The sequence below is a fragment of the Felis catus genome, chromosome A3 (assembly GCF_018350175.1).
Source record: "Felis catus isolate Fca126 chromosome A3, F.catus_Fca126_mat1.0, whole genome shotgun sequence".
NCBI lineage: Eukaryota > Metazoa > Chordata > Mammalia > Carnivora > Felidae > Felis > Felis catus.
Window position 1 is genome coordinate 119,893,054 of NC_058370.1, and position 13,588 is coordinate 119,906,641.

At 39.3% G+C, this 13,588-nt stretch overlaps 1 protein-coding gene across 6 annotated transcripts in view; it reads left to right on the top strand.

Moving 5' to 3' along the window:
* ASXL2 (ASXL transcriptional regulator 2) overlaps nucleotides 1-13,588 on the top strand; it is a 134,039-nt gene that overhangs the window by 108,323 nt on the left and 12,128 nt on the right. For all 6 annotated transcript variants that reach the window (XM_006930426.5, XM_019827805.3, XM_045054838.1 and 3 more), the window contains 4 exons: nucleotides 1,319-1,482; nucleotides 6,505-6,601; nucleotides 9,153-9,258; nucleotides 11,152-11,869. In XM_006930426.5, coding sequence (XP_006930488.3) covers nucleotides 1,319-1,482; nucleotides 6,505-6,601; nucleotides 9,153-9,258; nucleotides 11,152-11,869 — 1,085 coding nt within the window. The remainder of the gene's footprint in view (nucleotides 1-1,318; nucleotides 1,483-6,504; nucleotides 6,602-9,152; nucleotides 9,259-11,151; nucleotides 11,870-13,588) is intronic.

Genomic DNA, 13,588 nt, shown 5'->3' on the forward strand with positions numbered 1-13,588 from the left:
TCCTATGGGCCTAACTCTTTCCACTTAAGAGATTACTTCTGGGGGCACCTGGGTCACTCAGTCGATTGAGCGTCTGACTTTGACTCTGGTCATGATCTCGCGACTTGTGTGTTCGAGCCCCGCGTTGGACTCTGTGCTGGCAGCACACAGCCTGGAGCCTGCTTCGAGATTCTGTGTCTCCCTCTCTCTCTGCCCCTCCCCTGTTCTCTCTCTCTCGCTCTCTCGCTCTCTCTCTCAAAAATAAAAACATTAAAAAAAATTAAAAAAAATAGATTACTTTTGTTTCTGCTTCATCCAGGAGCAGACGTTATGCACATTCAGGGTTGTGTAGCTTTGTGCATATGTTTCTAAATGTAGAATTTCTGAGTCTTATATTCCTGTGCACATTAAAATTTTGCTATATATTATCAAATTTTCTTCTAATAAAATTGTACTCATTTGGGCCCCATCAGCAGTATTTGAAGGTGGTCTTAGCTTTTTCTTTGTGTAATCTCATCACTGTATTGCAGTATTTGCCATTTTGATAGACAAAAACTGTTCATTGGTTTTACTGGAATTTTTAAAATATTAATATCGTAGCGTCTGTTTATGGTTAGTCACCTGTGAATTGCCTGTAATCCTCTGTGCTCATTTTTCTCAAGGTGATTATCTTTTTCATTTTGATTTGTAGATGCATTAAATTTTTTTTTTAATATCTAGCAACCTATTTATTTATTTAAAGTAAGTTCTAGGCTCAGTGTGGGGCTTGAACTCATGACCCTCAGATCAAAAGTTGCACGCTGTGCAGACCAAGTTAGCCAGGTACCCCATATCGATTCACTTTTAATATGGAGAATCACAAAAGTTTTGTCATGGCTTGCAAATATTTTTGTCAAGTTAGTCTTTTGTTTATGATATTTTTTGCCATTTACATTTGAAACTTTTTTTTGTACTGAAATCTGTCAGTCTTTTGAAAGAATATAACCTTCTGATTGTGACCAAGTTTCTTGAAACCACTAAGCTATTCAGTCATAACATTTTTAGGTAATGAAAATTGATGAAAGAATTCCCATGGAAAGGGAAGAATGATCCCAATATGATTTATTATATAGATTTGAATTTTTCTGGATTTTTTTTTATCATTTTGCGTATGTGCCACACCTTGCTTTTTGTTAGTCTTGGAAGAAAATTTCTAAATACCGTAAGTGTTCCCTTCTTCACAGCGTGATATTTAAAGTAGTTACAACTGTCATTTTTTTGCACTGCAGAGCAAACTGTACTCTAGATAGAAACAGGAACGTAAAGGAGGCCTAAATGATTCTTTCCCCTATTTTTATAGGGCAAATGAAAAGGACTAAATGTGCTGAAATTGATGTTGAGACACCAGACTCCATTCTGGTTAACACAAATCTACGAGCACTGATCAACAAACACACCTTTTCAGTCCTTCCTGGAGATTGCCAGCAGCGACTGCTTTTACTCCTTCCAGAGGTGGATCGTCAGGTGCGTTATTTTCAAGCATAAGCAGTTTTCAAAAACCCTTCTGAGGCTTTCTTCACTCATCCCCTTTAGAACTCCTTAAGACTTTTTAAATAGCTTTTTAGGTATGCTCGTAAAGAAGTGGTGTCAAAGCTACTGAACAAGAAATAAGAATATTTTTATGGAAGTGTTCTTAAGAATTTTGCCCTGTAAGTCTTACAAAGGAAAAAATCTCATCAGAATGTCAAAATTGTGGAATAAAATTTGTGTAGCTATCATACTCGGTAGGCATTCATTGAATACATTGAGTTCAGGAAGAAGAGTTGTCTTATTTCGGACATTAAATAGGGGTTCTTGAATGGATTTTTTGAAAGGGGTAAGAGTGTTAATTATTTTCATTATTTTGTTAGATTTTTAAGAAACAAACATTTATTGTTTTCATAATAAAGAACTTTAAGGGGCACCTGGATGGCTCCATGAGTTAAGTGTCCGACTTGGTTTCGGCTCAGGTCACGATCTCACGGTTTGTGGGTTCGAGCCCCTCGTTGGGCTCCGTGCTGGCAGTGCAGAGCCTGCTTTGGATTCTCTCTCTCTCCCTCTCTGTCTCTGACTCTCCCGCACTGTTTTTCTCTGAAAAAATAAGTAAACTTAAAATATTATATATATATATATATATATATGAAGAATTTTAAAAGCCCACTAATTATGTTATAGTCTTAAAAGAGATAGCTAGAAGAAATACCAAATTTGAGAAGAGTCTAGGAAGAGACCAGGGAGATTTAGGTCAGGAATTAGGTAACGATCAGAGACTTAGGCTTTCATCAGAGAAAGAGTTACTTGCAAGTCACCCCCCCCCCCCCATGTCTAATTATGTTTCCTCCTCTATAATAGGACCGTCTTGATTTTCTAAGATTTATTCAATTCTGAGGGTTTTTAAATTCTGAGTTTTTGTTTTTTTAATTCATTATTTCCAAGCATATACTGTGTTCTAAGTAATCTGATAGGCCCTCTCCCATTTTTCGTAATCATTATAAAAACAAGATGAGAAAGAAGGGTTTTCCCTAGTTCACAATAAAAAAACTAAATATATCCTTCTAGTTTATAGTAAGAGATTAAAGGAGAGTAAGTAAGCTACACACATTATCCTAGCTAATTGACTATAATGTCAAAACAAAATATTTCTATTTTTGAAAATTCTGAAAATCATCTTTCTATTCAACTGCATTGATATCACTTTCAGTCACCTTGTGCTGTGAGTCAGCACATGTGCAAGCAGGTCAGATTCTATTTTCAAGGAGACCAAGTAAGTCAGGTGCTGGTAGTAACCAGCAATAGGGACAAAGAAGTAAGTAAGCTGATCGTCCCCAGCTCCTGCCTTCCCCACCTTAACACTTCTTGGAGAAAGTACAGTGTTTGGGATGCCTAGTTTTTGGTTCGAACAAGTTAGCAGGCCGACATTTCTGCAAAGTTTTTAGAGAATTTCTCAGTAAGGATTGTTCTCATCTTTATTTTACAGACTTAAGTTATTAGGTTGGGAATAATAAGATGGGACCTAACTGAGGGCCCATCTCTAGAACTCTAGTGCAGGTTCCTTAGAATGGTCTTTTGACTAATGGCCCTTATCCTGTCTCAGAAGGAGGACTGCCACATACAGTTTTAGAATTAAAAGGTATCTTGAACGTTATCTATTCATCTTCCTATAGAGTGCAATCCTGTGGGGAATTTTTTTTTAATGTTTATTTATTTATCTATTTTTTTAATTATTTTTTATTTTTATTTATTTATTTTTTTAGTTTTTTATTTATTTTTGGGACAGAGAGAGACAGAGCATGAACGGGGGAGGGGCAGAGAGAGAGGGAGACACAGAATCGGAAACAGGCTCCAGGCTCCGAGCCATCAGCCCAGAGCCTGACGCGTAGCTCGAACTCACGGACCGCGAGATCGTGACCTGGTTGAAGTCGGACGCTTAACCGACTGCGCCACCCAGGCGCCCCTATTTTTTTTTTTTTTTGAGAGAGAGAGAGACAGCATAAGCAGGGAAGGGACAGAGGACCTGAGGCAGGCTCCATGATGACAGTAGCGAGCCCGATGTGGGGCTTGACCTCACAAACTGTGAGATCATGACCTCAGCCAAAGTTAGATGCTCAACCGACTGAGCCACCCAGGTGCCCTTGTGGGGAATTCTTATTGGGGCATTAGTTGGACTTATTTGATTACGGTGGGAACACACAGTAATTTGAGAAATAATGTCCTTATCTATAGAAGTATGGAACTCAAATTAACTTCACTGTCAGATGCAGTTTGGAGTGTTTATAGAATTCTGGGTATTAGTAGGATGAAACATTGAAAACAACATTTCTGTATATGGAATGCCCAGCCACAAAGTAGAAAAACATTATTTAAACCAGAGGAAAGAATATAGGAGGGGACTAGAGCACTCTTTAGGTATATTTGAAGGTCTGTCAAATGAAAGAGGTAAACTTTTTTGTGTTTCCAGAAAGCAAATGTGGAGTTAAAATAACATTTTTCTTTTAACAGTTGGAGCTGTTAAAATGGAGTGACCTGTGATGGAGTAACTTGCTCATCACTGAGCTATTCAAGCAGAGGTTGGCTGACCTCTTAGAGTTCTTATAAGAGTTCTTATAGGGAAGACTATTAGTTCTTATAGGGAAGACTGTTAACCCCCTGCCAGCTCCCGAGAGTACAGATCAGCAGTTAGCAAACTGTAGCCCATTGGCCAATTTCAGCCCACAACCTGCTTTTGTAAATAAAGTTTTATCGGCACATAGCCACTTAACATTAGTTTACGTATTGTTTGTAGCTGCGATCATGCGGCAAGGCAGAGTTACGTACTTGCAACAGAGGCCCTATGGCGTTGCAAAGCCTAAAATATTTGCGGTCTCTCCTTTAACAGAAAAAAGTTCACCAATTTCTGCTCTAGAGCTAGGGGAACATAATATGGGCCCAGGTAGGTGTAGAAAGTGAGTTTCTCAATCTGTAGGGTGTCCAAATAGTTATAAATTTTCTTCAGAAAATTGTTTTTGACCACATTTAAACTTTTAATCTATCTAGAATTTTTTTTGTATTGCTCAGAAATTGGGATTCACCTTTATTTTCCACTGAATAACAGATAGCCATTTGTTCCTCCACCACGTATTTAATGTAATGATTTTTTTGTCACGGTTTGAGATACCATCTTTGTTATATATTTTATTCAGTTGTATGCAATATGTGTTTACATGCACACCTTCCTCTTCCACTCATTTCTTTATTCCTTTTAATGCTAGTAATAATAGTTTTGATTATAGTGGCTTTGTGTGGTATGTTTAATAATTGGAAAGGCGATTTTTCTCTTATTTTTTTCCATACGTACTTCAAAATCATTTTGTTAATGCAAAATCTGCAAGGAATTCTGATTGAAATATAGATATTAACTTTGGTGAGAATGGCAATTTTATTAAGTTTTTCTGTCCAGATTTTTCATATCTTGTGTTTTATGTCCTTAAATAAGATTTTATGGTTCTAAACCAAGATAGGAAATCCAAAATCTCTAATATAAAGAACCTTAAAACCTTTTGGGAAGACATCACTAATCAAGCCAGTAGATTGATTGAGGGAAATATTTTTAATATATGTTCTAGTTTTACTAAGAGTACTATGTAAAAGATTCTCACAAGTTAATAATAAAAATTAGCAGCCTCATAGAAAAATGAGCAAATGATAAGAATTTCACAAGATGGCAAATCTAAATATTTTTTTTTAATTTTCTTTAAAAATTTTTTTTTAATGTTTATTTTTGAAGGGGAGACAGAGAGAGAGAGAGAGTGAGAGTGGGGAAGGGGCAGGGAGAGAGGGACACACAGAATCCAAAGCAGGCTCTAGGCTCCAAGCTGTCAGCAGACACCGATGTGGGGCATGAAATCATGAACTGCAAGATCATGACGTGAGCCGAAGTTGGACACTTAACCGACTGAACCACCCAGGCGCCCCGCAAATCTAAATATTAATAAACATGCAAAAAGGTGAATAAAATTCCAGTAGTCAAGGTAAAGGAAATTACCATTTCAAACCCATTAGAGTGGCCAAAAAGAAAATAGTCTGGTTAACATCTGTTGTTCATAGGATAAGCATATATTTCTGATAGAAATATGAATTGTAGCCTTTTTGGAAAATAGTCTAACAATACCTGCTTACACACACAATATTGCTTTGCTTTTAGAACTTACTCCACAGAAATAGAAGCACTGGTATGTTCATCTTTACCAGAATGCTAATTGCAGCTTGGTTCATTATGGGAAAACATTGGAAACAAGGTGTATGTTTATGATTAAGAAACTGGTAAATGGGGGCACCTGGGTGGCTCAGTTGGTTAAGCATCCAGCTCCTTGATTTCAACTCAGGTCATGATCTCTCAGTTCGTAAGTTCAAGCCTTGTATAGGGCTCTGCGCTGACAGTGCAGAACCTGCTCGGAATTCTCTGTCTCCCTCTCTCTGCCCCTCCCAGGCGCTCACTCTCTCTCTGTCTTTCTCTTAAAAAGCAAAGCTAAAAAAAAGAAACTGGGTAAATGAAATGAGGTGCATACATACAATGAAAAAATATGCAGCTATTATAAAGGCTAACATTGTGCCTGTTGACTTGGAGAGACTTCCACAGTGTATTACGTGAGAAAAATTAGATTCAGAGGAGTGTGTGTAGATTGGTCACAGTTTTACAAAACAAATAATAAACCTCTCAAGAAAAGAACTTCTTAGATGTATATGTATTTGTTTGCAGATGATTCTTTGAGTAGAATAAATGGGAAATGGAATTGAGAGTAGAGGAAGAAGGGAGGAGAGGTAATCAGGAAAGAAATTTATTAGAAAAAAGTGATACATGATAAAACAGGAGTATCCGTAATAGGCAGTATGGTATGATCTAGTCATGTTTCTATAAAATTAAATATATATGTATAAATGTGTATACATTCTTCTCTAAAATAAAGTCAAATTCCACAAGATACATTTGGCTTTCATTGTTAGCTTTTCTTGGCTTGTTCTTTGACCCAGGTTGGTCCAGATGGTCTGATGAAGTTAAATGGCTCAGCCCTTAACAATGAGTTCTTCACTTCAGCAGCCCAAGGCTGGAAGGAACGACTCTCAGAAGGTAAGTGTTCTACCCTGCATGCTTCCTAGGTTGTATATGCACTTGGAGCCACTGTGAGGGCATATTGGCACCTCTCCGCCTCGATGAGTTTTTGAGCAATTTTGGTAGGCAAAGGACAGGATGTTTCCATGGGCTAGAGGTAGCTATCCTGTGTGAAACACTACACTGACCTTTATCCGGAGCCTGTGTAACCAGGTTTTAGCTCCAGATGGAGTCTAGCAATGTTTCTTCAAGAGTTCACAGTCACCTGGGAAACTAAAAAAAAAACAACAAAAAAACAAAAAAAAACAGATTTTTAGGCCCTAGTCCTAAAGATTCTGACTTAGTGATTCTAGGTTAAAATGAGATTTTACTAAGCTCCTTAATAAGTGGAGTGTAAAATTAGAGTTACAGTGCTGTATTATGTTTGTTTTTCAGTTACACATGGAATACAAACCAGCACTTGAAAAGTCATAATGAATTTATGCCAAGGCATAGCTTAAAACAAGTGTGAGAAACTTTAAAATAAATAAATTTATGGGTCACCTGGGTGGCTCAGTCAGTTAAGCCTCCAACTTTGGCTCAGGTCACAATCTCACAGTTCATGGGTTTGAGCCCCACGTCAGGCTCTGTGCTGATGGCTCAGAGCCTGGAGCCTGTTTCAGATTCTGTGTCTCCCTCTCTCTCTCTCTGTTCCTCCCCCGCTCTCACTCTGTCTCTCTCTCTCAAGAATAAAATAAACGTAAAAAAAAAAGATTAAAAGTAAATACATTTGTAAGGAGAGCAATTAGGAATGCTATTCATTTGACTTTTTGTCAGATCTCTAGCATTTAGGGTTAACTGACAAGCTAATATCTACATTCACTGCAGTTGTTGACATTTTCCCTCCTCTTGTTTTTGTTCTTTTCGGAGGCAAATTCTGTCCTTTTTTTTTTTTTAAATGGTTAATTTTTTGTGTGTGTTTATTTATTTCTGAGAGAGAGAGTGCAAACAGGAGAGGTGCAGGGGTTGGGGGGCCAGAGGACTGAAGTGGGTTTTGTGCTGACAGCAGACAGTCCAATGAGGGGCTCGGGCTCCCGAAGCGTGAGATAAATTATGACCTGAGCCAAAGTTGGACGCTCAACCAACTGAGCCACCCCATTGCCCCTAGAGGGAAAATTCTGTGTAGAAAGGCTCTCTCACTGATTACTTTTTTTCTGAAAGAGCTAAAATGATAAAAGCACTATAAAACATATACATTATCATTACCTTTAAGAATAATGTGGTAGGGGCACCTGGGTGGCTCAATGGGTTAAGCATCCAACTCTTGAACTCAGTTCAAGCCTTGATCTCAGGGTCGTGAGTTCAAGCTCCGGTTGTGAGTTCATGCCGGGCATGAAACCTACTTTAAAAAAAAAAAAAAAAAAAAAAGAAGAAGAATTTGGTAAAGGGCTTATACCCTGCCCAACCGCTAGTTTTTTGAAGTAGATGTTAACGATAGTGATACCTTGATTAGTATTGGTGTTAACTATTATTAGCAGTGTCACTGCTATACCTAGAGTCATGTGAGCAGCAAAAACTTTGTACACGTGTGAACAGAATGCAGTACTTTCTGTTCCTCATTCTGTCATGCACAGTGGACTCAACAAAAAAGTAGTTCTCCGTTGGATTCCGGCAGACAGATTCCTCTTTTCCTACTTATATGACCAGGACTGTGTCCTCAGACACTTTCCCTTTCCGTTTTCTTACCCCCAAGAGACCTTCAACTTCACGTCTACCATTGCTACCTCTTACTCCTTGGTGTCCTGGGTGGTAGAATATAACAGAGAGCAATGTTTCCAAGCCGCAGCTTGAAGGTGGCCTACCCAGCACATTGGACGGTTCTCTGCTGATGGAGTGGGAGGACTGAAGGCGGCTGGTAGTATGTGCACGTAACTGTCATGTTCCGAGCAGCTGGGCGTTTGACATGTTGAATGCCTCCTCGCCAAGGCGCTAGAGTGGCACAATTTCTGGGACAGCTAGAAAACTGGCAACTCCTAAATAGCTCCCTCTCTTTTTACTGGAGCCTCAACTGCCTCTGAGCGGGGCCATAGCTGTTCATTATGCAGTAGGAGATAAAGGGCATAAAATACAAGTCGCCTCAGAGAAACAGAGCTTTAAAATAATAAAATACTCAGTGGCATTATTTACTGAAAACATATGATGAGAGTCATATCAAATTTCCAGTGGAAATTAAACATTCAAGGTTAGTGATAAAGGAAATCTGTAGAGAAATGATGTTTGGTGTTGGAGGGAGGTGCTACAAGGAAAGCCCAGAGAAAAGGCACAAGTGGCCCAGCTGAGACCGAAAACTGCATGGAGTGGTGCACAAGTATTTTTATTTCACCTGATGGCATTTAGCTGCTCCCTTCCAGTGAGGAATTTTGAGAAATTTCTGTTAGAATTCTGGGAAATTTCTATTATTTTCACATGATGGTATTTTGACTCCTGCACGAGTCTTTTGTAATCTGCAAAGTTAAAAAATGGAAACACCATATTTCTATTGAGTATCCTTTTTAAAAATTTTATCTCATTTTATTTTGGTACATTATAGGTGAGTTTACACCTGAGATGCAGGTGAGAATTCGACAAGAGATTGAGAAGGAGAAAAAAGTAGAGCCATGGAAAGAACAATTCTTTGAAAGCTACTATGGTCAGAGGTAATATCAAGACAGGTTCCATAAACAAAATGTTCATTCCTACATATATGTCACACAGTGTTTCATCTTACTACCTTTCTAGAAAATCTGGTCCTCAATTTCCTTCTATTTTTTCACCAATTCTATTTTAGGAGGAATTATTTTCTTTTTATGAGTCATGGGTGCCCAGAATTGGATTACTTGACTCTTAACACATTACTATTGTGGGTGGGATGGTTTTATTTAAAAAAAAAAAAAAAAAAAAAGTGTTATCTTGAATTAGAGTCCCTTTCTTTGAATAGGGTGAATAGTTCTTCCAGTGACTTTATAAGTTAAGAGAATACTGAAATCCTATACATCTTTTCTAGTAGTTAATTATCATCCCACAAGATGATAATTTATCCAGAATCACTGAGGAATCCCATAATATGGATCATTATGCCCAGTGCATCATTAAACAGTTTCTTCTCTGTATAAGGCCCTCTGGGAGATATTCATAGCTGAATCAAGATACAAACCCTGTTCTCAAGGATATGTTGTCTAAAAAAAATTTTTTTTTCCTAACAAAAAGTCCAAATAAAATTTTAAAGGGGACATTTAAATAGATGGCAGTGGAGCTGTATTGTTCGAAGTAGAATTGAACATCCAGATTCTGTTGGTTTGGCTCCCTTCTTTCCTTCTGCATACCTAATGGCAGTCCTTAAGAACACTCATACCCACAGTTTGAGAACTAATGGCTCTTTTCCTTATCTCCAAGTAATTCATTGATCCCCTTTATGGTCACTTAGGAAGTAATTCCTCCTGAGATTCAGAGTCTCACTTATTGGGGCGCCTGGCTGGTTCAGGTATTAGGGCATGCAACTTGTGATCTTGGGGTTGTGAGTTCAAGCCCCACGTTGGGTATAGAGATTACTTAAAATCTTTAAAAAAAAAAAGAAAAGAAAAAGAGTTTCACGTATTGATATTTCTCCACTCTTGGTATGAGCTCTGAGCTCTCCCTCCTTAGGCAGATAGAGCATTGTAGCAATTCTTGGGTTTTTCTGTTTTTAGCTCTTATTTTTTGCCAGCTTTTATAGAAGAACTGTTTTTCAGTATTGTATAGTTTTGTTGTTAGCCATTGTGCAGTTCTGATTGAGGTCACCAAAGAGGGTGCCTTGCTTTTGCCTGTTTAAACAATATTCTAAAACATTAGGAGGAGTCTCTAGTGACTCCTACTGAGTAGCTTAGCTCTAGGCCACACTATGGAAGTCCCATCAGTTCACTCCTGGGATAGCTCAGAGGCATTGGTCTCGGAATTATAGAACTATACTAAATGAAGTTTAAACAGGCTTTCCAGAAACTTCCAAGTTCTAATTTTCAATGCTTGGAGAGTGTTGACAGCCAACTCCTGTCTCCTCAGGGGCCCTTAGATTTCTTGGGCCAGCCTTTCTCAGGTGCTGCAGAGCAGAGTTGATCAGGGTGCATGGGTCTTGGCCTTTTTTCACTTCCCTTGTGAGTAGTCTGTGATGCTTGCTTCTAGACAAGGTAGCCCCTCTTACATGCAAAAGTAATGATAATAATTAACATTATTGAGCTTTAATATGTGCTAGGTACTGTTCTAAGTACTTTACATGCATTAACTTAATAACACCAATAGTATCAAGTGATGAATCTCAGTGTATAACTGAAGAAAGTGAGGTACAGAAGACTAGTGACTTACTCAATGTCACATGGATCTTATCAGAGCCAGGATTTGCATCCAGGCACTCGAACTCCAGAGCTTCACTAATGATGATAATAGTGAAGATAACATGTGAGGAATACCTCCTATGTGTCAGGGTTCCTTCTAGGCATTGCCATATACTATTATCTCATAATGCTTTCAATAACACGAGCCATTTCTCAACTAGAATATTTTTTTCTTCCACCTTTTAGTTCTGGCCTGAGCCTTGAGGATTCAAAGAAATTAACAGCCTCGCCCAGTGATCTCAAAGTAAAGAAAACCCCAGCAGAGCAACCAAAATCCATGCTTCCTTCAGAGGCCTCACCTGCCAGTACAGTCCCAGTGATTCCCCAGTTAGAGTCTAAAGAAGAAGTGGCACAAGCACCATCCCCAGTAAGGAAGGAAGAGCATGAAAGCCAAGATCTGGTGCCGCCGAACTCGAAGCCCACAGAGCCCCTACTGTCCTCAGCAAGCAATACCCAAGAGTTTGGCGGCACTGTTCCCATCAAGTGCCCTAAGGATGATGAGCTCTTGGAGCAGAAGCCAGTTGCCTCTGTTGAACAGGAGTCTGAGAAAGAGAATCATCTCACTACAGTTTCTAATTACAACAAAGATGAAAGCCAAGGAGCTTTAGTTACGTCCCCAAACAAACCCAAGAGTCCTGGGGTGGATAAGCCAGGAATGAAGCCCATAGTGGAAACAGGTCCACAGGAGACCAGTATGAAAGAACCTCCATCAGCTCTGACCGATCACAGCCCAGAGAGCCTTAAGAGGAAATCTTGTCTCCTCCAAGAAGAGGCCCCTGTGAGCTGGGAGAAAAGGCCACGTGTCACTGAGAATCGCCAGCACCAGCAGCCATTTCACGTCTCGCCACAGCCCTTTCTCAGTAGAGCAGACAGGATCCAGGTGCGAAAAGTACCGCCTCTCAAGGTAAGTGAGTGGGAAGAATTGAGTTTCTGGTCATACTTATTAAATTTCAAGTCATTTGTGTTATTTCTTAATGCAGAAGCAGTTGTATATATTTGATAAGCATGTAACTGTAGTCTTACACGAATAAAATTATTAATAAACAGGCATTTAGAACTCCATTCCTACAGATCTTTTAGTTTTTGAGTAAGTAAGGTACCTGCATATCTAATGTAGACTACATCCGTCCACCCACCCACCCCTGCTGGCTACTCTTATATCTTAAAATAGTTACCGATAGTATTCTGTCTCATGTGGCAGAATAAGAAATATGATAAGAGAAGGAAGTCATCGATGTGATTAAAAGATCTGTCTTTGGGGCACCTGGGTCGCTCAGTTGGCTAAGCATCTGACTCTTGGTTTTGGCTCAGGTCATGATCTCATTGTTCATGGGTTTGAGCCCCGTGTCTGGCTCTGCACTGATAGCGTGAAGCCTGCTTGACATTCTCTTTCTCTTCCCCCCCCTCTCTCTCTCTCTGCTCCTCCCTTGCCCTCTCTCCCTCTCTCCCTCTCTCTCTCCAAATAAATAAATACACTTAAAAAAAAAAAAAAGATCTTTGTAGCGAGAGCGATGATATTTAAGTGTACCTTGGCCCTTTTCTTTTTTTAAAATTTTTTTTCAACGTTTTATTTATTTTTGGGACAGAGAGAGACAGAGCATGAACGGGGGAGGGGCAGAGAGAGAGGGAGACACAGAATCGGAAACAGGCTCCAGGCTCCGAGCCATCAGCCCAGAGCCTGACGTGGGGCTCGAACTCACGGACCGCGAGATCGTGACCTGGCTGAAGTCGGACGCTTAACCGACTGTGCCACCCAGGCGCCCCGACCTTGGCCCTTTTCTTACTGCCATAACTAATTTGATGTTTCTGTGGCTCTAGAACTACCTTTAGTTCCACCTTTTTTTTTTTTTTTAAGTTTATTTACTTATTTTGAGACAGACAGAGATAGTGTGAGTGGGGGAAAGGCAGATAGAGGGGGAGACAGAATCCCAAGCAGGCTTCACACTGTCAGCACAGAGCCCGACATGGGGCTTGAACTCAAGGAACCTTGAGATCGTGACCTCAGCCAAAGTTGGACGCTCAACAGACTGAGCCACCCAGGTACCCCATCTTTTTAAAGGAAACGTTTGTGGCTGCCTTGAGTCACTGCTGGTTTCTTGAGAGAAGGTTTCTTCTTAGTAAGGTGGAATAGCCTTGCTAAGCTCTGCTGCTTAGGATATGTCATTAACTTCCATGTTAGTGTTATATTGCTGCGTATCAAATCTTTCACATTCGGAAAGCAGTATCGCTAAGATACTATATAAAGACTGCTTTTAACCAATAGTGAGCCCTTTAAAGCCCAAACACATTTTTTACTTCTGATATAAAGGTTTAGTAATACTTGGCTTTGTGCTTAATATCAGTTTGTAATCCATTTATTCATTTGATAAATAGTATCTACATTTTTATTAATGGTATTTATTAATACTATTGTGTCTACTATGAACCCAGGCACTGGGTATTATTCATTCATATTAGGATATAAAGAGAAAAATAATCCACATAGAAATACTCCCCCCCCCCCCCCTTTTAATTTAACTTAGTTGAACCAAAGTTGTTCTTTCAGGAAATATCCCTTCGAAACTTTCATTTGCTAGTACTTGACCCATTTCATTTACTACGTGATTTCCCTCTCATTTTGCCT